The 27,820-nt window shown below is 45.4% G+C and overlaps 1 protein-coding gene, 4 non-coding genes and 2 pseudogenes across 5 annotated transcripts; 6 read left to right on the top strand and 1 right to left on the bottom strand.

Moving 5' to 3' along the window:
* Positions 1-308: 308 nt before the first annotated feature.
* LOC143739427 (5S ribosomal RNA) lies at positions 309-427 on the top strand. The gene has a single exon (XR_013204195.1). It is a non-coding gene; the product is annotated as a 5S ribosomal RNA (ribosomal RNA).
* A 623-nt stretch (positions 428-1,050) lies between these two features.
* LOC143738984 (zinc finger BED domain-containing protein 4-like) lies at positions 1,051-3,473 on the bottom strand. The gene is made up of 2 exons (XM_077231037.1): positions 2,166-3,473; positions 1,051-1,851 (listed from the first exon to the last, which is right to left on the bottom strand). The coding sequence occupies exons 1-2, from the start codon at positions 3,227-3,229 to the stop codon at positions 1,347-1,349; spliced, it is 1,569 nt and encodes a 522-aa protein (XP_077087152.1). The 5' UTR covers positions 3,230-3,473; the 3' UTR covers positions 1,051-1,346.
* Positions 3,474-3,673: 200 nt separating this feature from the next.
* On the top strand, positions 3,674-3,792 carry LOC143739439 (5S ribosomal RNA; annotated as a pseudogene).
* Positions 3,793-6,100: 2,308 nt separating this feature from the next.
* Positions 6,101-6,218, top strand: LOC143739441 (5S ribosomal RNA; annotated as a pseudogene).
* Positions 6,219-6,488: 270 nt separating this feature from the next.
* Positions 6,489-6,607, top strand: LOC143739437 (5S ribosomal RNA). The gene has a single exon (XR_013204199.1). It is a non-coding gene; the product is annotated as a 5S ribosomal RNA (ribosomal RNA).
* Positions 6,608-6,886: 279 nt separating this feature from the next.
* On the top strand, positions 6,887-7,005 carry LOC143739428 (5S ribosomal RNA). The gene has a single exon (XR_013204196.1). It is a non-coding gene; the product is annotated as a 5S ribosomal RNA (ribosomal RNA).
* Positions 7,006-25,027: 18,022 nt separating this feature from the next.
* Positions 25,028-25,146, top strand: LOC143739443 (5S ribosomal RNA). The gene has a single exon (XR_013204200.1). It is a non-coding gene; the product is annotated as a 5S ribosomal RNA (ribosomal RNA).
* Positions 25,147-27,820: the final 2,674 nt, after the last annotated feature.

Genomic DNA, 27,820 nt, shown 5'->3' with positions numbered 1-27,820 from the left:
AGAAAGCATGAAAGATTTTGAGTTTTTTCAAAAGTTCTTCTTAGTTTAAAAAGAAAAGAGTCCCTGAGTTTCTTCAGAAAGCCTTTAAAAGTCTCTGAGATTCTTCAGAAAGCATGAAAGAGTTGAGTTTTTTCAAAAGTTCTTCTTAGTTTAAAAAAAAAAGAGTCCCTGAGCTTCTTCAGAAAGCCTTTAAAAGTCTCTGAGATTCTTCAGAAAGCCTGAAAGAGTTTGAGTTTTTTCAAAAATTCTTCTGTTTTCTTCATTAATGGTCCAACCTTTTAAATAGCCCAATTTTTGCAGCAGTTTTCGCTTACGGCCATACCACCTTGGTCACGCCCGATCTCGTCTGATCTCCGAAGCTAAGCAGGGTCGGGCCTGGTTAGTACCTGGATGGGAGACCGCTTGGGAATACCAGGTCCTGTAAGCTTTTTTGATAAAAAAAAAGAGTCCCTGAGCTTCTTCAGAAAGCCTTTAAAAGTCTCTGAGATTCTTCAGAATGCATGAAAGAGTTGAGTTTTTTCAAAAGTTCTTCTTAGTTTAAAAAAAGAGTCACTGAGTTTCTTCAAAAAGCCTAAACAAGTCTCTGAGATTCTTCAGAAAGCATGAAAGAGTTTGAGTTTTTTCAAAAGCTCTTCTTAGTTTAAAAAAAAAGAGTCACTGAGTTTCTTCAAAAAGCCCGAACAAGTCTCTGAGATTCTTCAGAAAGCATGAAAGAGTTTGAGTTTTTTCAAAAGTTCTTCTTAGTTTAAAAAAAGAGTCCCTGAGCTTCTTCAGAAAGCCTTTAAAAGTCTCTGAGATTCTTCAGAAAGCCTGAAAGATTTTGAGTTTTTTCAAAAATTATTCTTAGTTTTCTTCATTAATTGTCCAACCTTTTAAATAGCCCAATTTTTGCAGCAGTTTTCGCTTTTTTGGAAAACGAGTACGAGTACGAGTACTTGCATTTCAGTACTCGCCGATACCGATACCGAGTACTTAATAAAAAAAAACATGATTTAAATTTACAGGTAACAGCTTTAGTCATACATTTTAACAAAAAAAACAAGGGACTAGTTTGGAATTAAGAACATTTATTTAAAAATGAAAAGCATGTTGTATGCAGCAACATATTACAGAATAAATAATTATTAAAAAAAAATTTAAACAGTGACAGTGCAACTCAAGTATTTTTTTCAGTTTGTTGTAAACTCTGCCGCTTTGGACAACACAAGGGGCATTAATAAACATCTTTGCTATTTAGTGCACAATATTTGAATAAACTAACAACATCCACCAACATAGAACTGTGGCAGTCAGTGCAACTGAGGTAGGTATTAACATCAAGTCTAAGACGACTCGCTTAATGGAGCCTATTTAGAAAAAGTGAGTGGCAGGTTTTTTTTTAAGAAAAGTAGCTTTTCTGCATTATCAGCAGTCAGCCTGTTTCTGTTTTCATCTATAATGTGTGAAACTGAGCTAAAAAGCCTTTCACTTTCCACACTGCTACATGGGGCTGAGAGGTATTTATGGGCCATTTTAGCCAAAGTGGGGAACCTGATTTTGTTGACACCCCAGTACTTCAGGGGACTGTCTTCACGAGGGCTTGGGGCTTCTCCGAGGTATGTGTCGAGCTCAATGGAAGCACCTGCTGCCAGCGGCTGTGCTGCCTGGGGTTGCTCCTTAGCGATTTCTTCAAATACAGTGTCCAGACAGCTGCTAGTGCTGGCCTGGGCCTTGAGGAACAGTATAGCAGGAGGTTCTGCAGCTTCTGCCTGACTCCCCTCTGCCTCAGCTCTGGACATCATCTGCAGCTCCTGCTTCAGGTGCAGCTTGGCCTCCGGAGCAGTGTTGTTGGAGAAGAAGCGATCTTTATACCTGAACAAAATTCATGAATGTATTAATATGTGGAAAAATAGGACAGATTTTAGTTTCCCCTAAACCACTGTCACAAATCCCAGCCATTTGGCTTATTGGTAGTAATAAGGGAAATATATTTCATATTATATATATATATATATATATATATATATATATATATATATATATATATATATATATATTGCATACATTTGTATTTGTGTATTTTAGTTACAAAACTATAATATAATATAATATTTCAGATGGAATTAATTAATCTTACATTTAGTACTGTAGTTTATCATTGACTACCTATAGCACACAGACTTTACCTTGGGTCAAGTATGGTGGAGATGAAGTACAGTGGATTGGTCTCGACGTCACTGAAGCGCTTCTTGACAGCTGCCAGTAAGGTTGCTTTCATTGTCTTGACGCCGTGGTCCTCGTCTGTTTCTCTGTTTAGAAGTCTCACTAGCACAGTCACAGCTGGGATGACATCAGAGGCTAGTGCATCGTAGCTGCTCACTTTTTTAGTTAGTTCCTCAAAGGGGGCGAGGATGGTAACAGTCTTCTCCATAAGAGCCCATTGGTGAGCGGTGAGATAGTCAGGGAGTTCATGCTCGGACACATACACCCCCAGCACTCGCTTTTGCTCAATGAGGGACTGGAGCATGTAATACGTGCTGTTCCAGCGCGTCTGTACGTCCTGCTGCAGTCTCTTTATTGGCTGGTTGAGCTGTCTCTGAATGTCCTCGAGGCGGGAGTAGGCTAAGGCGGAATGTTTAAAATGCCCAACTATTTTCCGCCCCACTGCTATAGCATCAGCTATGCTCCTCTGTGCTAATAAGCCCTCGTGAACAGCCAGTTGGAGCGTGTGCGCGACACACGGCAGACTTGGGAGCCCTGCGTCATTCATGGCTTTAATCATATTTTTGGCATTGTCACGAAGCACAACATGTACGGATGTTTTAGGTATACCCCATGTCTGGAGCATTTCCTCAAACACATGCGCTATAGCCTGGCCGGTGTGCGAGCCGCGGAATTGTTTCGCATGTAATATGGCTCGTTGCGGCGTGAAACTCTCGTCTATCCACTGGCAGGTTAGGCTAATTAGCGACACGGGGCTAACACTGCTTGTCCAAATATCCGTGGTGAAACTAAACGCAGAGGAGGCTTGCAGTAGGCTGTGGATATGTTTTCGCACGGAGTCGTGTAGTTTAGGCAGCTCCGTGTCAGTCATGTAGCGGCGGCTTGGGACATCATACCTGGGCTCCAGAGCATGGAGGAGACGCAGGAATCCCACATTTTCTACCTCCGAGAGTGGCTGGTCACTCAATGCAATGTACTCGATAATTGCCTGTGTTATTTTCACAGCACGAGGATTGTCTCTGGACATTTTATCTCGTCTTGCAAGAGTTTGCTGCAGCGTGGGTTGTGTTGGTTTAGAAGCGTGGGTAAACTCTTTGTACTCGTTGTCATGTTGGGATTTTAGGTGCTTGATTAAATTACTTGTGTTAAATGCGCTACCTTTTGAGCCTCCTCTGGACAATTTCGCTTAGCACAATTTGCAGTCCGCCTTTGTTTTGTCGTCTTCATTCACTTTGAAATAGTTCCACACGGCTGACATGTCTCACCTCGCCTTCTCCCCGCTCTGAGCTGCAGCCGGGGCCTGGGGGCGGGCACTCGGCGCATGTGATTAACCCCTTACACGCCGCTCAAACATAGACATTTCTCAGACTGTGGTATCGGTCCCCGGTATCGGGGGACTTTTAACGAGTACTTTAGAAAATGTGGTATCGAGGCCGATACCAGATACCGGTATCGGTATCGGTGCATCCCTACTTACGGCCATACCACCTTGGTCACGACCGATCTCGTCTGATCTCGGAAGCTAAGCAGGGTCTGCCCTGGTTAGTACCTGGATGGGAGACCGCTTGGGAATACAAGGTGCTGTAAGCTTTTTTGATAATAAAAAAAGGAGTCTCTGAGCTTCTTCAGAAAGCCTTTAAAAGTCACGCGGCTATGCCTTCGTGCCTTGGCCTTGTGGAAGAAACCTTGGTTCCTCGCCCAGGGCCCAGTGTTGGGGGCTCCTTGTCGACGCGTCACGCTGTCGACGGATGCTACCCTCACGGGATGGGGGGCGGTCATGAGTGGCCGCTCGGCGCAAGGTCTGTGGCAGGACCATCAATGTTCCTGGCACATAAATCGTTTAGAGTTGATGGCGGTATTTCGAGCACTCAAATATTTCCTGCCAGACCTGAGAGGCCATCACGTGTTGGTCCGCACAGACAACACTTCGGTGGTCTCCTATATCAACCATCAGGGGGGTCTGAGGTCACGTCACCTTTGCAAATTGGCCCATCAGATCCTCCTATGGGCCCAGGGGAAGTTACTGTCGCTCAAGGCGGTATATATTCCGGGGCGTCAGAATGTGGGAGCAGATATTCTGTCGAGACAGGGGCTGAGGCCCAGGGAGTGGAGACTTCACCCAGAAGTGGTGGAGTTCCTGTGGGAAAAGTTCGGTCGTGCTCAGGTAGACCTTTTCGCATCATCAGATTCAACCCATTGTCCCATGTGGTTCTCTCTAACGCACCCAGCTCCTCTCGGTCTGGATGCTATGGTGCAGGTGTGGCCGAGGCTGCACCTGTACGCCTTTCCCCCGATATCTTTGCTTCCGGGGGTTCTGGAGAGGGTTCGCCGAGAAGGGGCTCATCTGCTACTAGTAGCCCCTTATTGGCCGACCCGAGTTTGGTTCTCGGACTTGGTGTCTCTTCTGGACGGCTCCCCCTTGGAGATCCCAATCAGGGTGGACCTCCTGTCTCAGGCCGGGGGCACGATATTTCACCCTCGGCCGGAGTTGTGGAAACTGTGGGCCAGGCTCAGGGAGACCGGTCTTTCGACCGATGTTGTAGAAACCATTCTTCAATCCAGAGCTCCTTCCACGAGAAGGCTGTATGCGCTAAAATGGAAACTTTTCACCACGTGGTGTGTTGAATGTCAGTTAGATCCTGTTAACTGCCCTGTTGGTTCAGTTCTTGATTTTCTGCAAGACCGTTTCTCGGCCAGGTTATCTCCTTCCACCCTAAAGGTTTACGTGGCGGCTATATCTGCCTACCACACCCCTCTGAGGGGTACTTCTATTGGGAGAAACCCTCTAATTACTCGCTTTCTCCGTGGTACATTGAGGTTGAGACCTGCACTGCACTCTAGAGCACCGGCTTGGGACTTGGCCATTGTACTCGAGGGTCTGGCTTTAGCTCCCTTTGAGCCCATCGAGGAGGTTTCTGAAAAGTTCCTCACTCTAAAGACTTTATTTCTCCTTGCTATCTCATCTATCAAGAGAATTGGTGATTTACATGCTTTGTCGGTTGCTCCTTCATGTCTGGAATTTGCACCTGGTATGGTGAAGGCATTTCTCTACCCCAGGCCGGGTTATATTCCTAAGGTCCTATGGCTGTGTGGGCCCATTCTACTCGGAGTATGGCGGCCTCTATGGCCTTAATTTCGGGATTTTCCCTTCTTGACGTATGTAATTCGGCAGGATGGTCCTCTCCGCATACATTTGTCAGGTTTTATGACCTTGACCTCTCCACTCCTGGGGCGAGGTTGCTTGCTTCTTAGTGTGCGCAGGACCTCACACAGAACGGGCATTTGTCATTATGGCGTAGTGGGTATAGGGTTCCCACCGCGTCTCAAACGCAGCTCGAGTTCCCTTGAAAGGGAACGTCTCAGGTTACGTATGTAACCCTGGTTCCCTGATAGGGAACGAGACGCTGCGTTTGCCTGCCATACTTCCTGCATGCCCTGATCGACTTGCTTCAGGTTTTTCAGAAGCTATCGCGGTCTGATTTCAGGGTTGTTTTATAGTTGCCTGGTCTATGACGTCACCTATGTCGTAGCGGGCTTCCATTGGACTGATTTTACACGTGCTTCATGACGTAATCACGCAGAGCGTTCCCACCGCGTCTCAAACGCAGCGTCTCGTTCCCTATCAGGGAACCAGGGTTACATACATAACCTGAGACGTTTCTTCAAAAAGCCTGAACAAGTCTCTGAGATTCTTCAGAAAGCATGAAACAGTTTGAGTTTTTTCAAAAGTTCTTCTTAGTTTAAAAAAAAGAGTCCCTGAGCTTCTTCAGAAAGCCTTTAAAAGTCTCTGAGATTCTTCAGAAAGCATGAAAGAGTTTGAGTTTTTTCAAAAATTCTTCTTAGTTTTCTTCAATAATGGTCCAACCTTTTAAATAGCCCAATTTTTGCAGCAGTTTTCGCTTACGGCCATACAACCTTGTCACGCCCGATCTTGTCTGATCTCGGAAGCTAAGCAGGGTCGGCCCTGGTTAGTACCTGGATGGGAGACCGCTTGGAAATACCAGGTGCTGTAAGCTTTTTTGATAAAAAAAAGGAGTCCCTGAGCTTCTTCAGAAAGCCTTTAAAAGTCTCTGAGATTCTTCAGAAAGCATGAAAGAGTTGAGTTTTTTCAAAAGTTCTTCTTAGTTTTAAAAAAAAAGAGTCCCTGAGCTTCTTCAGAAAGCCTTTAAAAGTCTCTGAGATTCTTCAGAAAGCCTGAAAGAGTTTGAGTTTTTTCCAAAATTCTTCTTAATTTTCTTCATTAATGGTCTAACCTTTTAAATAGCCCAATTTTGGCAGCAGTTTTCGCTTACGGCCATACCACCTTGGTCACGCCTGATCTCGTCTGATCTCGGAAGCTAAGCAGGGTCGTGCCTGGTTAGTACCTGGATGGGAGACCGCCTGGGAATACCAGGTGCTGTAAGCTTTTTTGATTAAAAAATAAATAAAAAAAAGAGTCCCTGAGCTTCTTCAGAAAGCCTTTAAAAGTCTCTGAGATTCTTCAGAAAGCATGAAAGAGTTGAGTTTTTTCAAAAGTTCTTCTTAGTTTAAAAAAAAGAGTCCCTGAGCTTCTTCAGAAAGCCTTTAAAAGTCTCTGAGATTCTTCAGAAAGCCTGAAAGAGTTTGAGTTTTTTCAAAAAAATTTCTTAGTTTTCTTCATTAATGGTCCAACCTTTTAAATAGCCCAATTTTTGCAGCAGTTTTCGCTTACGGCTATACCACCTTGGTCACGCCCGATCTCGTCTGATCTCAGAAGCTAAGCAGGGTCGGGCCTGGTTAGTACCTGGATGGGAGACCGCTATGGAATACCAGGTGCTGTAAGCTTTTTTGATAAAAAAAAAAAAAAGAGTCCCTGAGCTTCTTCAGAAAGCCTTTAAAAGTCTCTGAGATTCTTCAGAAAGCATGAAAGAGTTGAGTTTTTTAAAAGTTCTTCTTAGTTTAAAAAAAAAGAGTCCCTGAGCTTCTTCAAAAAGCCTGAACAAGTCTCTGAGATTCTTCAGAAAGCATGAAAGAGTTTGAGTTTTTTCAAAAGTTCTTCTTAGTTTAAAAAAAAAGAGTCCCTGAGCTTCTTCAGAAAGCCTTTAAAAGTCTCTGAGATTCTTCAGAAAGCATGAAAGAGTTGAGTTTTTTAAAAGTTCTTCTTAGTTTAAAAAAAAAGAGTCCCTGAGCTTCTTCAAAAAGCCTGAACAAGTCTCTGAGATTCTTCAGAAAGCATGAAAGAGTTTGAGTTTTTTCAAAAGTTCTTCTTAGTTTAAAAAAAAAGAGTCCCTGAGCTTCTTCAGAAAGCCTTTAAAAGTCTCTGAGATTCTTCAGAAAGCCTGAAAGAGTTTGAGTTTTTTCAAAAATTCTTCTTAGTTTTCTTCATTAATGGTCCAACCTTTTAAATAGCCCAATTTTGGCAGTAGTTTTCCCTTACGGCCATACCACCTTGGTCACGCCCGATAGCAAACAGGAAGTGAGTTGGCAGTTTGTAGTGAGCAGTAGGTGAGACAGGCTCACCAATTTTCCGTTTTATTTAAAATTTGTGTGTGTTTTTTTTTTTTTTTTAAATAATAGTCTATTTGGTTTATTTATTTATTATTATTATTTTTTTTGAGTTTTCCTCCCAGCAGCTTACGCTGTTTGGGGGGGGACTTAAGTTTAATTAAAAATGGATGGATCAACGGTAACTGACAAGGCAATGGCAGGAGAAACACAACGGCAAAACGACACTGGACTGGATATACGACAACGAGATGGGAACGGAAAGGACAAAGAAGCCAGAGGAAGAGTGGATAGAAGAGTTTATATGAGGGAAGCAACTGTGATGGTGGATTTAGCAGACGTGCATGATGCAAGAGCAGAGGACATAATTAAGGCGGTGGCGGAGAAAATTGGAGTGACAAAAATCTTGGCGGTGAGACCCAAACTTTTAAAGGAATATGAGTTAACTTTAGAACGGGAAGAAGACACAGATGAGTTATTGGAGGGACTGATAATTAAAGGAAAGACTTGTGAGGTTAAAAAACTACATAACAAAGACTATGTTGTTTCTTTCATGCATCTGCCCGCTTACATGGATGATGAGGACATTTTAAATAAACTGGAGGGATGGGGAGTAATCCCCATCTCCACAATTAGAAGGAGAGTGTATCCGGGCACCAAGATTGAGGATGGAACCAGATTCCTGAAAGTGAGGTTCCCAAGGGAGGTGGTGTCCCTTCCCTACAGCACAAAAATGGAAACGGCAGAGGGTCCGCAATATTTTCGGGTGATGCACAGCCATCAGGTGAGGACCTGTAGGCTGTGCATGAGCCCGGATCATGTGATGAAGGACTGTCCGGACTTCATGTGCTTCAGATGTAAGGAGAGGGGACACTTCGCGAGGGACTGCAAGGTGGTGAGGTGTCCGGACTGCAAGCGTGCACTGGACAAGTGCGAATGCTGGTACAGCAACCAGCAACAGCAAGAAGAACAGGAGAGCGGGCAGACACATGAGACAGACGACGAAGAGGAGCAGCGCGAGGATACTGGAGCGACACAAAGAGAGGACAATGAAAGCAAAGGAAAAGACAACGAGATCGAAAAGACTGAGCTAACACAGGACAGTGAGGAAATGGAGAAACAGATGGAGATAAATGAGACTAGACAAATGGAAATGGAAGAACCAGAGGAGAAAGAACAGACTGGTGAGGAGAACGGAAAGGACAAAGACAATAAAAACATTGACAAAGGCGACACTACGGAAACAACCAACAAAAGAAGAAGAAAAGAAAAGGTAATACCAAATTTAGATAAAGCTAGAAGTAAAGTGTGGGAAAAAAATTCTGAGGAGGAACAGGACTGTGGAGGAATTGTAAAGGAAGGAGAGGGCATGGACTGATAAAATGGGGATTTTAAGGTTCTCTTACGAGAGTATCTCTCGTACTGCGTAATATCTTACGCTATGGGGAAAACCTCTTTTCCACGAGATATTGAAGCCAAAAATTATCCTTTAATTTTGATTAATGTAAAACGCTGTGCGGCAGCGTGCAGACATAGGCAAGACGGCTCGCGCGCCTATTGGCTGCCCTGCGGCAACAGCAGCAAGCCTATCGAGAGAGGCCCTGCGTGACGTGAGATCCAATGGGGGTGCTTCGCGCCCATTTCGTCGCGTCCCGCCAGAATAGGCGTGGCCTTGGCCTATAAATACGCTCGACAGGCTGATACAAACTGATTTTCAACTCTTCAGCGAAGCACTACTGCATCGCTGGATCCGGAGTGAGAAGCCACTCCGTCTGATTGTAAGCCTTCTGCGGGACGAGCCTTCGAGCCTGAAGTCGCTGGCCTACACCTCGCCGCCTTCAGCCGCCGTACCTGCTACGCTTTCCGGCGTTCATATCCTTTTCACTGCTGAGTGTGTGTTCGCCGCTGCGACTCACACTCTATCTCTGTTTTGTATCTGTTCTAAAAGAGCAAGCGTCTTTTTGAAGACGCTTCGTTCCTGTGGAACTATTGCCATGGTGACTCTGAGGACTTGCCTGGCATTTTCTATCTGAGTCTGCACTCCCGCCCGCTGTAGTGCCGCGCCGCAAAGCGCCGTATTCAGCGGGTCCTCGAGCCTTCTCCAGCCCGTGAAAGCTCGCCGGCGGGTCCTCGAGCCTTCTCCAGCCCGTGAAAGCTCGCCGGTTCGCCCGCCAGCTTCACCAGCTTCAATCGAGTCGCTCACTGACGGACAACGGCCGCCGCGCGCCGCCGCTTCCGCCATTAGTGACGACAAGATAGCTGCATTGGTAGAGGAGGCCAGCTATTGCCATGGTGAGTGAGACTCCCGCCCGCTGTAGTGCCGCGCCGCAAAGCGCCGTACTCAGCGGGTCCCCGATCCTTCTCCAGCCGTGAAAGCTCGCCGGTTCGCCCGCCAGCTTCACCAGCTTCAATCGAGTCGCTCACTGACGGACAACGGCCGCCGCGCGCCGCCGCTTCCGCCATTAATGACGACGAGATAGCTGCATCTGTAGAGGAGGCCAGCTGCTATATCCCCGCGTCGGACAGTGAGGATTGGGCGAGCTCTGTGGATCTCCCCCTTCTGCCCGCGAGTCGTCAGGGAAACGGGCCAGCATTAAACCGCGGCTAGCTTTCTTTACGTTATAAGAAAGCTACCCCGCCCCCCGTGGGCATGCGTCATCGGCGAAATGAGGATAGAGTGTATTTTTAGTCCCGCCGAGGCCGGACCAATCTCCATTTCTCAAACATTTCTCAGTTCCTCTTAGTTTGAGCGGCTGAAAATGTCAATATTGCAGCAATGAGCCTGTTGTATAACACGCACGCATGCAAACAAACGCCAACACACACAAAACTGTGATGACGCTCTATTATGTGCTCGAGCTATTTTAAGCTTTTGTCGTTTCCCCCTGTGGTTCAGTGGCGAAACCTACAGCCATCGCACGGGAGACCCGTGTTCGATCCCAGCTCTCGCAGCAGATAAAATTTAGTCTCGCCGCGGCCAGACTTGCACTGATACTTTTCGCTCGTTCAGTTCCAAGAAAATGTGACTGTTCCAGTGTATTTTGCAGTAAACAAGCCACGGCGACCCAGAAAAATCATATAAGCAATGTATTGTTAGGTATTCCGGCCACAGACGATGGTGTTTTGAGTGTAATAAAAATGCCCACAGCCCAGTGTTCATTTCTACACACAAACACAGCCCGCCACAGTGCAGGGCTCGCACATATGAAATCGACTCATGTCAATTGTGCATTAAATGTAGTGAATGTGCCCACAACCCAGTGCCCACAAACACTACACAGTGTGGGCTGTAAAACGAAACCAACACACATACAGTCAGCTAAGACCCACGGTGTTTAAGTCTCGCCGCGGCCAGACTCCACCGAAACCTCTCGCTCGTTCAGTTCCAAACAATGTGACTGTTCCAGTGTATTTCGCAGTAAACAAGCCGGTACCACAGCCCGCTTGCCTGCACATTAACGCCATTTTTACGGCGACCCAGATAAATCCAATAAAGAGTGTATTTTCTGGTGTCCCGGCCATAGCCGATGGTGTTATGAGTGTTGTAAGAATGCCCACGTCACAGTGCCCATTCCCACACACAGACACAGCCCGCCACAGTTCAGGGCTAGCACAAATAAAATCGACTCATGTCGATTGTGCAAACGTAGTGAATGTGCCCACAAACACTACACAGTGCGTGTCCCACGGTTTCTGTAAAAACGAAACCAACACATATTCAGTCAGCGCAAGCCGACGGTGTTTTCAGTGCAGTAAATGTGCCCGCTGTCCCGCGCCCACATTCACTCACAGACACGCTGAACCCTACGGGGTTTGTCCCGCTCGTTCTCTCTCCACAATTTGTCATAGAGAAAGCGAGTGCGAACAGGCTGCCCGCCGTGATCGGCGCGCCCCCCGCCTCGCACACTTTAAACACAGTGTTCATGTCTCAGCACACCCAAGCTCTGCAGCCGCCGCTGTGCCGCGGCCAGAGCCCGGATATCATTCTGCCTCTAGCTATCCACGCGAATGCATGGGCAATGCTTCCCGGGGTATCAGAATGGGTGTTGAACACTATAAAGAGAGGCTATTCGCTACAGTTCGCTCGACGTCCCCGCCGTTGCATGGCGCGTGTCGAAACCACGGTGGACAATGAAGTATATCATCTACTTCGAACCGAAATAGCGAAACTACTGAGCAAAGGGGCCATAGAACCTTTATCTCAGGCTCAGAGCAAAGGGGGTGTATACAGCAGATATTTTCTGGTACCGAAAAAAGACGGGGGTCTCAGACCCATTCTAGATCTGCGACAATTGAACAAAGCGCTTCTGAAACGCAAGTTCAAAATGCTGACAACCAGCAAAATCCTCGCGCACGTGCGCCAGGGTGACTGGTTCATGTCAATAGATCTGAAAGACGCCTATTTCCAAATACAGATTGCGTCACGTCACAGGCGATTCTTGAGATTCGCCTTCGAGGGCCAGTCATATCAATACACAGTCCTACCGTTCGGCCTGTCTCCAGCACCCCGTATATTCACGAAGTGCATGGACGCGGCTCTCGCACCCCTGAGACTTCAGGGCATGCGAATTTTGAACTACTTGGACGACTGGTTGATTCTAGCTCGATCACGATCAGAGCTCATAGAACACAAGACCGCATTACTCGAGCATCTCGAGAATTTGGGTCTCACAGTCAATTGGGCGAAGAGTTCGCTGTCTCCCAGCCAGAAAATCTCCTTTCTGGGAACAGTGATGGACTCGCTGTCTATGACAGCACGTCTGTCGCCGGAGCGAGGACTGAACACTCAGCGCGCCGTGAAATCCTTCCGCCGCGGCTCTATAGTCCAGCTCAAACGGTTTCAGAAAATGCTGGGCCTCATGGCCTCAGCATCTTCAGTACTTCAGCTGGGCCTGCTTCGCATGCGCCCACTGCAGTTATGGCTGAAAGCACGAGTTCCGCCCGGGGCTTGGGCCGCTGGTCTGTTTCGCCTCAGGGTCGACAGGAAATGCGTCTCGGCTCTGAAACCTTGAAAAAAGCCGACTGGTACCAGTCAGGCGTGAGTCTGGGGACTCCCTCGAGTGTGATGGTGGTGTCCACGGATGCCTCCACCTCGGGGTGGGGAGCGCTGCTCGAGGGCAGACCGTTCTTTGGCCAGTGGTCAGAACGGGAGAAGCTCCTACACATAAACTGTCTAGAAATGCTGGCAGTAGACAACGCGCTAAGGCGTTTTTGTCCCCAGATAAAAGGCCGCCACGTCTTAGTCCGGTCGGACAACATGTCATTGGTGGCGTACATAAATCACCAGGGCGGCGTCAGGTCCCGAAGCCTTTACAGGCTGACGAAACGCTTCCCTGGGCTGGGCTCAGCACAACCTGCTTTCACTGAAAGCAGCGCATGTGCCTGGTCACCTGAATCTGGGACCAGACAGACTGTCCAGAAACAATGTCCCAGCAGGGGAATGGTCGCTGCACCCGCAGACGATCCAACTGCTGTGGGAGACATTCGGCAGAGCGCAGGTGGACCTGTTCGCGTCCCAGGAAAACGCTCACTGTCCGAACTTTTTCTCCAAGAGCAGGGACGCGCTGGCCCACGTATGGCCCCGACGCCCCCTCTATGCTTTTCCCCCCGTCTCGCTCCTGCCTCAAGTGCTGGAACGAATCAGGGAAAATGGATGCCCAGTGCTGCTCGTGGCTCCGCTATGGACGAACCAAACCTGGTTCCCAGTCCTGATGCAGCTGGCCAGCACTGCCCCGTGGCCGATACCGGTGAGGAGAGACCTCCTCTCTCAGGCAAAGGGCTCGATTTGGCATCCTCGCCCGGAGTTATGGTCCCTACATGTGTGGGCCATCAACGGGTACCCGCTAACCTCCCGGAGGGAGTGTTAAACACGATCACGCAGACTAGGGCCCCGTCTACTAGACGGCTCTACTCCTCGAAATGGTCAGTGTTCTCTACCTGGTGTCAAGCTCAGGGTTTTTCACCCGTAGACTGCGGGGTTACGGAAGTGCTCTCCTTCCTTCAGGAGCTGTTGGATAAGGGTAGAACCCCGTCCACGCTCAAAGTATACGTGGCGGCCATAGCGGCGTTTGCAAAACCGACGTCTGGCCAGTCACTGGGGAAGAACGATCTCGTCGTGCGATTCCTCAGGGGAGCTCGGAGGCTGAATCCTTCCAGACCTCCCTCAGTCCCTATGTGGGACCTTTCTACGGTTCTGGAAGCCCTGAAAGGTGCCCCATTCGAGCCAATCCATTTGTCAGACATGAAGCACCTGTCTTTCAAAACGGTATTTCTTGTGGCTCTTGCTTCAATGAAGCGCGTGGGGGACTTGCAAGCGCTTTCAGTAAGCGCGTCCTGTATTGAGTCTGGGCCTAATGACTCAAAAGTCATACTCAAACCAAGGCACGGGTACGTGCCAAAATCCCTCAACACACCGTTCAGGGCCCAGGTTATTTCCCTGTGCGCCCTCCCGGTGAACAATGAGGAAGCGGATGCTAATCTCCTTTGCCCCGTCAGGCCGCTGAGGGCTTATGTGTCCCGCTCGTCTGTCTTCAGGCAGACCGAGCAGCTCTTTGTTTTGTTTGGCGGACGCTCCAAGGGACTGGCCGCGTCAAAACAGAGCCTATCCAGATGGATAATCGATGCCATAGCGCTGGCTTACACTTCTAAGGGCCTGCAGTGTCCTTTGGGTGTCAGAGCGCACTCCACGAGAGGCGTGGCCTCTTCGTGGGCGTGGTCTAGTGGGATTTCCTTGCATGATATCTGTATGGCGGCGGGCTGGGCCTCGCCGTCTACATTTATAAGGTTCTATAACCTAGAAGTTCCCGCCTTACAGGCCAAGCTGCTGTCGGTCTAGAATTCAGTACTATCTGTCCCGCTGCGCCGGCGCATAATGCTGAGTTTTGATTGAGTATCGCTCACTGATCGATGGAACAGCTCCATGGGTGTTGAATAGCCCGTATTTTTGCCCAGTTCAGGCTGAACGCGTTCACCCTGTCTGCGGGATATACTGTTGACATAACTAGCTCCTATGGGATGCTATTTCGTGGGGAATGATGATGGTAGCCTCTCTTCTCCGACTATCTGTGAGTCTACGGTGATTATGCACTATATGAGCCCCGGGCTACTGCCCTTGGGACTTTGGTGTCGGATCCCAGTACGCACGGCGTCTTACATTGTGTTCCCCATAGCGTAAGATATTACGCAGTACGAGAGATACTCTCGTAAGAGAACGTACTCGGTTACTAACGTAACCTCGGTTCTCTCTAGAGAGGGAACGAGTACTGCGTATCTTGCCGTGCATACAACAGCGCTGGTTCGCTTCAGCGTTGAAAACCAGTTTGTATCAGCCTGTCGAGCGTATTTATAGGCCAAGGCCACGCCTATTCTGGCGGGACGCGACGAAATGGGCGCGAAGCACCCCCATTGGATGTCACGTCACACAGGGCCTCTCTCGATAGGCTTGCTGCTGTTGCCGCAGGGCAGCTAATAGGCGCGCGAGCCGTCTTGCCTATGTCTGCACGCTGCCGCACAGCGTTTTACATTAATCAAAATTAAAGGATAATTTTTGGCTTCAATATCTCGTGGAAAAGAGGTTTTCCCCATAGCGTAAGATATTACGCAGTACTCGTTCCCTCTCTAGAGAGAACCGAGGTTACGTTAGTAACCGAGTACGTTTTTTATCCTTTATTTCATGGTGCTGAAAATGTGACTTTTAATGCTAGAGGGTTAATGAATGGTGTGAAATTTGAAAAAGTTAAGGAACTGTGCAGAGATGAAGATGTGATTTTATTGCAAGAGACAAACTGGAAAGAAAATGCAATGGAGGATTTTAAAGGAAGATGGGAAGGGGAATTCTTTTTTAATAATGGAGAGGGAAAAATGGGAGGAGTGGAGTTGCTAATAGGAAAAGACAGAGGTATCAAAGCAAAACTAATGTATAATGATACAAAAGGGAAATGCATGGCTGTAGAAATTAAGATGGAAGAAGATGATTTTATTTTAGTTAACGTACATGCTCCAAATGAACAAATAGAAAAGAAAAGATATTTTAATGTTATAGCTGGAATAATGGAAAAATGGAAGAGGGTAATAATTGCAGGGGATTTCAACACAGTTTTTAGTAAAATGGATATGGCAAATGGAATGATTTTTAAATCGGATGTAGGTAGAAAGGAGTTAAGGTTGCTGATGGAGGAGAAAAACATGATTGATGTGTGGAGGGAGAGAAATGGGAAAAAGAAGGAATATTCAAGAAGACAGTTGGTGGGGAATTTTATGTGTCAAACTAGAATAGACTACTTTTTAAGTACCAGGAATTTGGAATGTTTTATTGATGGAGTGTTTTATAAAGAAACGACTTTAAGTGATCACAAAATGGTGTTAATGAGAATGGATTTTAAAAGAGAAATGAAAGGACCTGGGGTATGGATTTTAAACACTGAAGTTTTAAAGGAACAGCATTTTAAAAAAGAGATAGAAAACGTATTAGATGAAAGGAAAAAAGACTTGATGTACATAGAAGATAAAAGACAATGGTGGGAAAACATGAAATATGACATTAAGAAATATACAATGAACTACTGTAAATCGTTACAAAAGGTGAAAAAAACAAAGGAGGAAGAAATAAGAAGAACGTTAAGATTGAAGCTAAATAAAAATGAAGTAAACGTGCAAAGAGTAATCGAAGTAGAGGAAAAGTTAAAGAAAATAGAAGAAGAGAAATACAAAGGGGCGATGTTAAGAAGTAAAGCAAAATATATAGTGGAAGGGGAAAAATGTAACAGATTCTTTTTTAACCTTGAGAAAAGCAGGGGGAGGGCGGAAATAATTAAAGAACTTAAAAATAAAGAAGGACAAGTGGTTTTAAGCACGGAGGGGATTTTAAAGGAAATAAGCATGTTTTATGAAGAACTTTTTAAATCAGAAGGAGGAGATGAGGAAAAAGAAATATTTTATTAGAACAGATAACAAGAAAAGTCAGTGACAGGGATAAAAAGGATTGTGAAAGGGAAATAACAACAGAAGAAATTATACAGGCCATAAATCAGTTAGGAGTGAAGAAAAGCCCAGGAATAGATGGTATTGGAAGTGGGTTTTACAAGGTTTTTAAAGAAAAAGTAAGCACAATTTTAAAAGAAATCTATGAAGAGGTTTTCAAAAAAGAAAGAGTACACCCAAGAATGGGCCTAGGCTTAATGAAAATAATATATAAGAAAAAAGGAGACAAAACTGAACTGAAGAATTTTAGGCCCATTACAATGTTAAACACAGATTTTAAAATTTTAGCCAAAGTTTTAGATTAAACAGATTAAAAAATATAATGCCAAACATAATAGAAACTAACCAGGCTTACGGAGTTAAGGGGAGGGACATAGCAGACATTACAAGCAGCATAAGAGATATAGTGGGATACATAAAAGAAAAAGGAAAGAGCGCATACGTAATAAGCATGGATTTTGAGAAGGCTTTTGACAGAGTGGAACAGGGGTTTTTATTGGGAGTTTTAAAACAATTTGGATTCGGAGGGAATTTTATAAAATGGATCTCAGTTTTATACAGCGATATTTTAACAAAGGTAAAATGTAATGGTTTTTTAACTCAACCTTTTAAAGTTTTAAGATCCATAAGACAAGGGTGTCCACTGTCAGCGCAGTTATATTCTTTGGTGGCGGAACCCCTAGGGCTTTTAATAAACAGAGAAAAAGGAATAAAGGGGATACAATTTGAAGGAAAAGAAGAATTAACTAAAATATTCCAATACGCCGACGATACGACAATTGTGGTAGAAAATAGAGAAAGTGTTAAAGAAGTGATGGAAAAAATTAAATGCTATTGCGAGGGCTCAGGTGCAAAAATAAACGAAGAAAAAACAGTATATATGAAGTTTGGAAGGACGGAGGTTTTAACGGGGGTTGTTAAGTTCATAGAGGTACAAGAGATGACAATTTAGGAACAATTTTAGCAAAGAATGAGAAAGACTCTTCTGATAATATGTGGGAAGAGATGCTGGGAGGGATGGAAAGAAGACTGATTTTTTGGCGAAATAGGTTTTTAAGTCTGAAAGGGAAATTTTTAACTGTAAACATGTTAATGGTATCAAAGATGTGGTACAAGTTACATGTGATGCCATTACCAAACTGGGTTTTTTAGAGAATAAAAAAGAGTACTTTAGAATTTTTATGGGAAAAAAAGCCTCCAAGGATAGCGTATTATACGCTGATAGGAAAACCAGAGGAGGGAGGGATGGGTTTAGTTGATGTGGAACAAAAGATGAAAAGCATGAGGGTAAAAGTGGTTAGGAAATATTTGGATGACAAGAATAGAGCTGAATGGAAGACATTGATGGGTTTTTATTTAAATAAATGTGGGAATTTTAACCGTGGGGAAAACATTTTATGGATGAAGTTGAAAATTTGGATGATAGAGGGGATTCCACAGTTCCCTTACGAAGGGAACTCAACGATGCGTCCATCGACGCCATGGGAACGCCCCCAGCGTGACTGCGTCTGAAGCATCTATGTCAACTAGTCCAATGGAAAGAATGAGCGTCACGGGCGGATGACGTCATGACCAGGATATGATAAAAGCACATCCGGTGCAAACCGGCATTAGCTTCTGTTGCCTCAGCAAGCGATCTGTGTCAAACTGTCTGTTATATTTACTGTTGTCTGTCTGATATATATATATTTATGGAAACTAAACAATTGCACAACTCTGTGTTCTCCCTGCTCGCGCTATTTAACGAGTAGGGACACACACGAGCTTTGTGTGATGTGTTTGGGAGTAGAGCATGCGGTATCAGCCTCCGAGGGGGCTGATTGCCAACATTGTGAGAAGCTTTCGCTTCGCATGCTCCGCTCCCGCCTGTCACTTTTCGAGGAAAGTGGCCGGGCTCGCAATTCTCAGGGTGACAGGTCCCGCGTCTGCCGAGGCAGCGCGGAGAATGCATTCCTGTGGATCGCGAATAGGATCTCTTTACGGGGTTGGAGACGGGTCCGCGGATCTTATCTCCTCCCTTTCCACGAGGGATCCAGTGCTCTCTCGCCGGTCTCGGAAGCCCGCGCTGCGGTCTCTTCCGCCCGGGGAGAGAGAGAAATCAATGCTTCAGTGCTCTACCTCCGAGGAGGTAGATGTGCTGGGCATTGAAAGTGACACAATCATGGGGGAAGTGAATTTGCCATCTCTTTCCCCAGCGTATGAGAAATATATATAGCCTATATATATATATATATATGATAGTTTATATATTATATATAAAATAAAGTGAATATATATAAAAAATATATATAAAAAATAATAAGCTGGTGGAAGTGTTTACTAAGGCTGTAGATAAATTAAATATTTATGGCCAGCAGAAATAAGGGGGCACTCGTCCTAAAAATAAAATAAATTAAACGAGTTTCCTTCCCTCTATTTTTCCACCTCCATCACGGGGCCTTCCATTTTTCCCGATCTGCACAGCGAGCTGTCTAGATCATGGAAAAAGCCTTTCTCCTCTTGTCTTTTAGCCCCCACATTCATGTATATTCAGATATTTGGGGGTTAAGAGGGTATGGCTATACCCCGGGTAGAACAGACGCTTGCGAGCTATCTGTCTCCCGGTTCAGTATCGTACCTGAAGGCGTCGGCTTCTCTCACTAAACCATTAAAGAAAACTATTTTTTAATCTAGTGGGAAAAGCATATATGGCAGTGGGTCTAGCATGGGCCTGCTTGCACACCATAGCAGTGCTACAAGCATATCAGGCTGACCTGCTGCGGTATTTGGACAGAAGTGAGGGAGTTTGGCCCGATGGGGTTTGAGAACTCCGTCGGGCCACAGATTTATCTCTCAGGGATGGCAGCCCTTGTGGTCACTGAGAGACACCTCTGGCTCAATTTGATGGGAATCATAGAGAAAGATACAAGATAATCTCTCCCTCGCTATGTCCAACCCCCTGGGGCTGCTGGGCGTGAGCAGCTCCAGCCGTCTAGTTTCTCATACACAACACAGCAGCCAAAGCCTTCAAAGCAGAAGCCGGATCCGAGGACCGTTCTTCACGCTGAGAAGGCTGCGGCTCAAAAGAAAAAAAGGTCCTGATGTTCACGCATCAGGCCTGTGAGGACAGCCCCGACCGAAGTGGAGCGGTGTACACCTCATTTTACGGTGCCCGTTCCATTTCGGGGTCCTCACGAGACCCTTCTGCCAACCCTGCCACCCTCGGTGCTTCAGGGCGCAGCGGTCTCCAGCGAGTCGCTGATGCTATGCTGCGGCACAGCATCGGTTTCGCGCCCTCTGAGGGGGGCCTTAGAGCGGCCAGTTCAGGTAGTTCCTGCCATTATGTTTCAGGCTCCGGAATTGGCTGTCTCGATAACACCAGAGACCAGCCTCGAGAGGCTGGTTCCCTTAGTAAATTTTCTGGCAGCGTGGAAGCTTCTGCCGAATATTTCTCATTGGGTCCTGCAGATTGTAGAGAAAGGATACAGAATCCAGTTTGGTTCTCGTCCTCCTCGTTACAACGGGGTGCTGCCCACAGTGGTGCATCCCGAGCAGGCTCTGGTAATGGAGCAAGAGGTAAAGGCCCTGTTAGCAAAGGAAGCTATAGAGCAGGTGTACTCACCCGACATTGCGTCGGGTCTTTACAGTCGTTATCTCATTGTTCCAAAAAAGGATGGAGAGCTGCGTCACATACTAGATCTTCGTCTGTTGGAGTGTTTGGTGCTGGAACTCAATTCCAAAATGCTGACACTCAAACAGATCGTGACTCAAATCAGATCCGAGGACTGGTTTTTCACGATAGATCTAAAAGACGCATACTTCCATATCTCCATCCTCCCTCAGCACAGGAGGTTCCTGAGGTTTTCTTTGGGGCAAAGAACACCAGTATCAGGCACTTCCTTTCGGTCTAGCTCTATCACCCCGCACATTCACGAAGCGTGTAGACGCAGCTCTGGCCCCGCCAGGCTGCAGTGTATATGCATTCTGAATTGCATAGATGACTGGCTGATTCTAGCGGAATCAGAACAGTTAGCGGTTCGGCACCGAGGTGTCGTTCTCGCTCCTATGCAGATGTTGGGGTTGAGGCTCAATGCCAAGAAGAGTGTGCTTTCTCCAGTACAGAGAACCACTTTCCTTGGTGTGGTATGGGATTCAGTGACGATGCGGGCCACTCTGTCGCCCGTTCGTGTAGCTGCTATCCTAACAGCCACAAAAGAGCTGAGGCTAGGCCAGTCACGCACTGTAAAACAGTTAGAGAGACTGTTGGGTCTTGTGACAGCAGCGTCCAACGGGATAACTTTTGGCCTGCTGTACATGAGACCTTTACAGTGGTGGCTCAGGACCAGAGGGTTCTCCCCGAGGGGAAACCCACTTCGTATGATCAAGATCACGCGGCGGTGTCTCCGCACCTTGGTTATATGGAGGAAACACTGGTTCTTAACCCAGGGTCCGGTGTTGGGAGCTCTTTGCCATCGAGTTGTGATCTCGACAGATGCTTCCCTCACCGGCTGGGGAGCGGTATTGGAAGGCCGCTCAGCTCAGGGCTTGTGGAGGAGTCATCATCTCTCTTGGCACATGAATTGCCTAGAGATGATGGTCGTCTTCAATGCGTTGAGACATCTCCTCCCAGACCTGAGGGGCCATCATGTGTTGTTCTGGAACAGTGACTGTTAGGCCTCAGGGCAGCAGCGTCCAATGTGATACCCTTTGACCTGCTGTACGTGAGACCTTTACAGAGGTGGCTCAGGACCAGAGGGTTCTCCCTGAGGGGAAACCCACTCCTTACGATCAAGATCACGCGGCAGTATCCCCGCGCCTTGGTTATATGGAGGAAACTCTGGTTCTTGACCCACAGACAACACGTTGGTGGCCTCTTATTTTGGTCCCTCAAGAAATTACGCTGTCTGAGGGCAGTGTATATTCCAGGGGGGGCCAGAATATTGGAGCAGACACCCTGTCGAGGCAGGGGCTGAGGCCAGGGGACTCCACCCCGAGGCGGTGGAGCAAATATGGGAGTTTTACGGCCAGGCAGAAGTGGATTTGTTCTCGTCTCAGCATACGACGCACTGTCCACTCTGGTTATCCCTCACTCAACCAGTCCCCTCGGGGCTGGATGCTATGGTGCAGACGTGGCCGAGGCTACGTCTGTACGCATTTCCCTCCGTTGCTCTGCTCCCAGGAGTTCTGGAGTGAATCCGCCAGGATGGAATAAGCCTATTTAGTAGCACCAGCCTGGCCGAGCTGAATTTGGTTTGCGGACCTAATTTTTCTCCTCGACGGACCTCCCTTGGAGGTCCCGATCAGGAGAGACCTTCTGTCTCAGGCAGGGGATGCAATATTGCACCCCCGGCAGGGGATTTGGGAACTGTGGGTTTGGCCTCTGAGGGGGCCCAACTCATAGAGAGTGGTCTCTCAACCGAGGTTGTTTAGACCATTCTAAGCTCCAGAGCTCCCGCTACGAGGAAACTATATTCACTATTTCGAGAGTTTTTCACTTCTTGGTGTTACCAGCGTCAGTGGGATCCGGTTAACTGTTCAGTAAACACAGTATTCGAGTTTCTGCAAGAACGCTTTGTATCAGGTCTATGTCCTTCCACGCTTAAGGTATAATATGTGTGGCGGCCATTGCGGCTTTCCACGCCCTGGTGGGTAGTACATTTTTGGGTCGAGACCCCCTGATCACTCGTTTCCTTCGTGGCACTTTGAGGCTGAGGCATGCAACTTGCACTAAGGTGCTGGCTTGGGACCTTGCAATAGTTCTAGAAGGCCTATCTGGGGCTCCCTTCGAGCCCTTAGATTTGGTCTCAGAGAAGTTCCTTTCTTTTAAGACTATTTTCTGCTAGCTATTTCGTCCCTATAAGAGTCAGACCTTCAGGCCCTTTCGGTCCCCACCTGCCTTGAGTGCACCGGGATGGCCAAGGCAATCTTACCCGAAACATGGATATGTTCCAAAGGTGCCTACCATTATTCCGAGGCCTATTGTGCTGCAGGTTTCTGTCCTCCCCCATTTTTCGGACCAGGAAAAGCTGAACCTCTTGTGCCAGTGCGAGCACTGGACACTTATGTTCATCGGACTTCTCTGTCGAGAAAATCCAACCTATTGAGCATATAGATAGTCGAGACTATTCTTCTTGCTTGTGAGTCTTCTGGCCAACCATTTGGTGGTCAGGGCTCATTCCACTAGGAGTATGGCTTCTAAGCGTATTATCTGGAGTTCTCTCCAAGACGTTTGTGATGCGGCGGGCTGGTCCTCACCGCTCACATTCATGAGGTTTTACAGCTTGGACCTGGATGCTGCCCCAGGTTCTCAGGTGCTTAGTGCTTAGTTACAACAGACTGACACTCAGGTACTTGGAATTCTGGCGCTTTGGGTATTCTCGTTCCCATGGCGTCGATGGACGCATCGTTGAGTTCCCTTCGTAAGGGAACGTCTCAGGTTACTATTGTAACCATAGTTCCCTGAGAACAGGGAACGAGACGATGCGTCACCCTGCCATACTTCCTGCATCCCTGTGATCGGCTTGCTTCGGCAATTTTCGAAGCTAATGCCGGTTTGCACCGGATGTGCTTTTATCATATCCTGGTCATGACGTCATCCGCCCGTGACGCTCATTCTTTCCATTGGACTAGTTGACATAGATGCTTCAGACGCAGTCACGCTGGGGGCGTTCCCATGGCGTCGATGGACGCATCGTCTCGTTCCCTGTTCTCAGGGAACTATGGTTACAATAGTAACCTGAGACGTTTTATAAAGAGGTTTTAAATGCTTGGAGGCTTTTTTTAACAGAGGTGGATTTTAATCCAGAGGGGAGGGAAGGGATTTTAAATCAGCCTCTGTTTTTAAATGACAAAATAAAGATACACGAGCGGGATATCTATTTTAAGAAGTGGTTACAAGTGGGGATTGTAAAAGTGAGAGATGTTTTATGGGAGCTGAAAGAGGGATTTTTACCACTCCAAGTGATTATGGATGCGATGGAGGAAGGGAAGGAGGATTTTAATGTGATGGTTTTAAAAAAACAGTATGAAGATGTCAAGAAAGCAATCCCAAGGCAATGGCTAGATGAGATTAACAAGAAAGTAGAAAAAGAAAACAAAATTACTGTGTTTTTAAAATGTAAAGACAAGAAGGTGGATTTTAATTTGGGCACTGTGAAAATGTTTTATGATTTTTTTATAAACAGAGTTTTTAAAAAACCTGTGGCCAACCAGGTCTGGCAAAGGAATTTTAATGGAATTGAAGAAAAGAACATGGAAATGGTTGGATGTGGATTTAGAATGTTTAGATTATTTTATTAGACAAAATGTGATTTATACAGAAATGAGATTGTGTGTAATGCAGAAAGAAACAAATGCCCAATGTAAAGTTTGTAAAAAAGAAGATGAAGGGATTTTACATCTGTTTTTATTCTGTGAAAAGCTGAACCCATTTTTTAATGAACTGAAAGAAATTGTTAAAGAATTAAGGGAAAATGAAGAGGTGACTGAATGGAAAAGATTTTTTATGCTGGGAATGACAGAAAACAAAGAAAATAGGAAGCTTGTGAATTTGTTTTTAATCTTGGCGAAAAAAGCAATATGGAAAAGAAGGAATGTAGCAAGAAACCGAGATTTTATTCTAAATCTATGGGTGCTTTTTAAACAGATGGTGGAAGATTATGTGAAAATGTTGTACAATTATTTTAAATTGGAGAACAAGATGGGGGAATTTTACAAAATTTTTACCAAAGATGTCAAATGTGTTTTTAAACAAAAGCACATTTACTTGCCAAAAGGGGACGAACTGGTCTTGTTTTAATTCTTGTTTTAAATCTGTGTTATGAATTTGTCAAAGAGGAGATGGGGATTTTATGAATATTTTCTGTAATAACAACTTTTAATGTCTTGTAAGTCGATTCCTATTACAAAATGAATGTAAATGTATTAAATGTAATAAAAAAATAAAATATAAAAAAGAAAGTCACGCCCGATCTCGTCTGATCTCGGAAGCTAAGCAGGGTCGGGCCTGGTTAGTACCTGGATGGGAGACCGCCTGGGAATACAAGGTGCTGTAAGCTTTTTTGATAAAAAAAAAAAAAGTCCCTGAGCTTCTTCAGAAAGCCTTTAAAAGCATGAGTTTTTTCAAAAGTTCTTCTTAGTTTTAAAAAAAAGAGTCACTGAGTTTCTTCAAAAAGCCTGAACAAGTCTCTGAGATTCTTCAGAAAGCATGAAAGAGTTTGAGTTTTTTCAAAAGTTCTTCTTAGTTTTAAAAAAAAAGAGTCCCTGAGCTTCTTCAGAAAGCCTTTAAAAGTCTCTGAGATTCTTCAGAAAGCCTGAAAGAGTTTGAGTTTTTTCAAAAATTCTTCTTAGTTTTCTTCATTAATGGTCCAACCTTTTAAATAGCCAAATTTTGGCAGTAGTTTTCGCTTACGGCCATACCACCTTGGTCACGCCCGATCTCGTCTGATCTCGGAAGCTAAGCAGGTTCGGGCCTGGTTAGTACCTGGATGGGAGACCGCCTGGGAATACCAGGTGCTGTAAGGTTTTTTGATTAAAAAAAAAGAGTCCCTGAGCTCCTTCAGAAAGCCTTTAAAAGTCTCTGAGATTCTTCAGAAAGCATGAAAGAGTTGAGTTTTCTTTCAAAAGTTCTTCTTAGTTTAAAAAAAAGAGTCACTGAGTGTCTTCAAAAAGCCTAAACAAGTCTCTGAGATTCTTCAGAAAGCATGAAAGAGTTGAGTTTTTTCAAAAGTTCTTCTTAGTTTAAAAAAAAAGAGTCACTGAGTTTCTTCAAAAAGCCTGAACAAGTCTCTGAGATTCTTCAGAAAGCATGAAAGAGTTTGAGTTTTTTCAAAAGTTCTTCTTAGTTTACAAAAAGAGTCCCTGAATTTCTTCAGAAAGCCTTTAAAAGTCTCTGAGATTCTTCAGAAAGCATGAAAGAGTTGAGTTTTTTCAAAAGTTCTTCTTAGTTTTAAAAAAAGAGTCCCTGAGCTTCTTCAAAAAGCCTGAACAAGTCTCTGAGATTCTTCAGAAAGCATGAAAGAGTTTGAGTTTTTTCAAAAGTTCTTCTTAGTTTAAAAAAAGAGTCCCTGAGCTTCTTCAGAAAGCCTTTAAAAGTCTCTGAGATTCTTCAGAAAGCATGAAAGAGTTGAGTTTTTTCAAAAGTTCTTCTTAGTTTAAAAAAAAGAGTCACTGAGTTTCTTCAAAAAGCCTGAACAAGTTTCTGAGATTCTTCAGAAAGCATGAAAGAGTTAGAGTTTTTTCAAAAGTTCTTCTTAGTTTAAAAAAAAAGAGTCCCTGAGCTTCTTCAGAAAGCCTTTAAAAGTCTCTGAGATTCTTCAGAAAGCCTGAAAGAGTTTGAGTTTTTTCAAAAATTCTTCTTAGTTTTCTTCATTAATGGTCCAACCTTTTAAATAGCCCAATTTTGGCAGTAGTTTTCGCTTACGGCCATACCACCTTGGTCACGCCCGATAGTGGTACAGTCCAAGAGCTAAAGAAGTAATTCTGTGTTTAAAACTTGAAAACTATGTATATTTTTGGTTATATTTAAGAATAATATTGAGTATCAAAGGTAGAAGATAATTTAAGTTGACAGTGTTCCCCCGACAGCTTTTGCTGTTAGGGGGACCAGCGTTTCCAAGTTGTTCTCTGCAATGGCGGCAGAAAGCATGGCAGCAAACAAAGAAATCAAAATGAAAGATGGGCAAATGGCAAAAGGAAAGGATATTGGAAATGGCGACGAGAAAGGATATCATTCTAACAAACGGACGGGAGATGATCAACAAGAGAGAAGAAATAACAGAAGAGAGGTATGTGAAGAGCAGCGCACAGAGAAATATTCCCAAGAGCTGACTGTGGAAGTTGAGGTAGCAGGAGCTGCAAACATTTCCATGATGGATTTATTGAGAGAGGTGAAGAAGGTGTGTGGAGAAGTTGTTGGATGCAGAGTGAGAGGAGAAAGAGCTTATGAACTGACAATGAAAGATGAAGGGGCAAAGAAGAAACTAATGGACGGTGTAAGGGTGAAGGGGGCAATAGTACATGCCAGAAGCATCATAAATAATGAAATGGTTGTGTAATTTATTAACCTGCCAGTTTATCTTGAGGATGGGAAAATATTGGAAAAGCTGGAAGAGTGGGCGGTAGAATCCCTGTCTGCTATCAAGCGCCGGGTGTGGCCGGGAACAAATATGGTGGATGGCACAAGATTCTTAAAAGTGAGATTTACAGATGAAGTGCGCTCACTGCCTTATTCGACCAGATTCGACACAATGAGAGGAGCGGAATACTTCCGTGTAATACATGATAGACAAGTACGTGTCTGTAGATTGTGCATAAAACCGGGACATTTGTTCAAGGAATGCCCAGAGTTCAAATGTTTTGCATGTGGAAAGGTGGGGCACTATGCGAGGGAGTGCGGAGAGCGGGGAGCAAGAGAGACGGGAGAGGAAGGGGAACAACAGGACGATGACGAGAGGAGGGAAGAGGATCAACCAGAGAACCAAAACATGGAGTGCGGGGATGGTGTCGAAGGTGCATATGGTGGAGGAGAGAGCGCTGATGGACAAGATAAAATGAAATGGGGATGGAGAGTTGAGACAACAAGCGAGGAGACTGATGATGAAGAAAGGATGGAAGAGGGAGAGAACGATGAGTACGGGGAGGAAGAAGAGGATGGCAAGCAAGCAACGCCTGGGAGGGAGAAGAAAGTAGAGCAAGAAGCAGTACCCCATGAGAATAAAAGTGGACAAGACCAAGAGACAGGTTTGCGAAATAGGCAGATGAATGCCCAAAGACAGAATGGCAAAAGAAAGGCGGAAAGAGACAAAGACGGGAATGAACAGATAAAGGAGCCGCGCTCTGGTACGTGAACTTTATGTGCTGATGGTATCAGATGTTTTGTTTAAGTCTTTTTTATTTTTTATTTTTGTTGTTGTTGTATGATTACTGTTACTTCGGTAAATACAAATGGACTGAGGAATATGACTAAGTTGAAGGAGGTAAAATTCACTTATCGGAGTGATATTATTTGTATTCAAGAAACTAATTGGGATGAAGATAAAGTAAAAGAAGTAAGGGAAGTATGGAAGGGTGATATTTACTATAATAATGGTGCAAGAAACGCGAGGGGAGTAGCGGTGATGATTAAAAAAGATAAGATTGAAAATGTAAGGCAGGTGCACAGAGACCAGGTAGGTAGAATTTTAGTATTAGAGTTTGA

The sequence above is a fragment of the Siphateles boraxobius genome, unplaced genomic scaffold (genome assembly GCF_051911475.1).
Source record: "Siphateles boraxobius isolate OS27281-9 unplaced genomic scaffold, OSU_SipBor_1 16, whole genome shotgun sequence".
NCBI lineage: Eukaryota > Metazoa > Chordata > Actinopteri > Cypriniformes > Leuciscidae > Siphateles > Siphateles boraxobius.
This window is presented reverse-complemented; position numbering and strand designations above follow the sequence as displayed.

Bases quoted from the DNA above. Each gene is read 5' to 3' on its own strand.
- LOC143738984 (XM_077231037.1), bottom strand. From the start codon at position 3,229: ATGTCCAGAGACAATCCTCGTGCTGTGAAAATAACACAGGCAATTATC. The intron at 1,852-2,165 runs GTAAAGTCTGTG...AATTTTGTTCAG, and splicing joins TCCACCATACTTGACCCAAG to GTATAAAGATCGCTTCTTCT.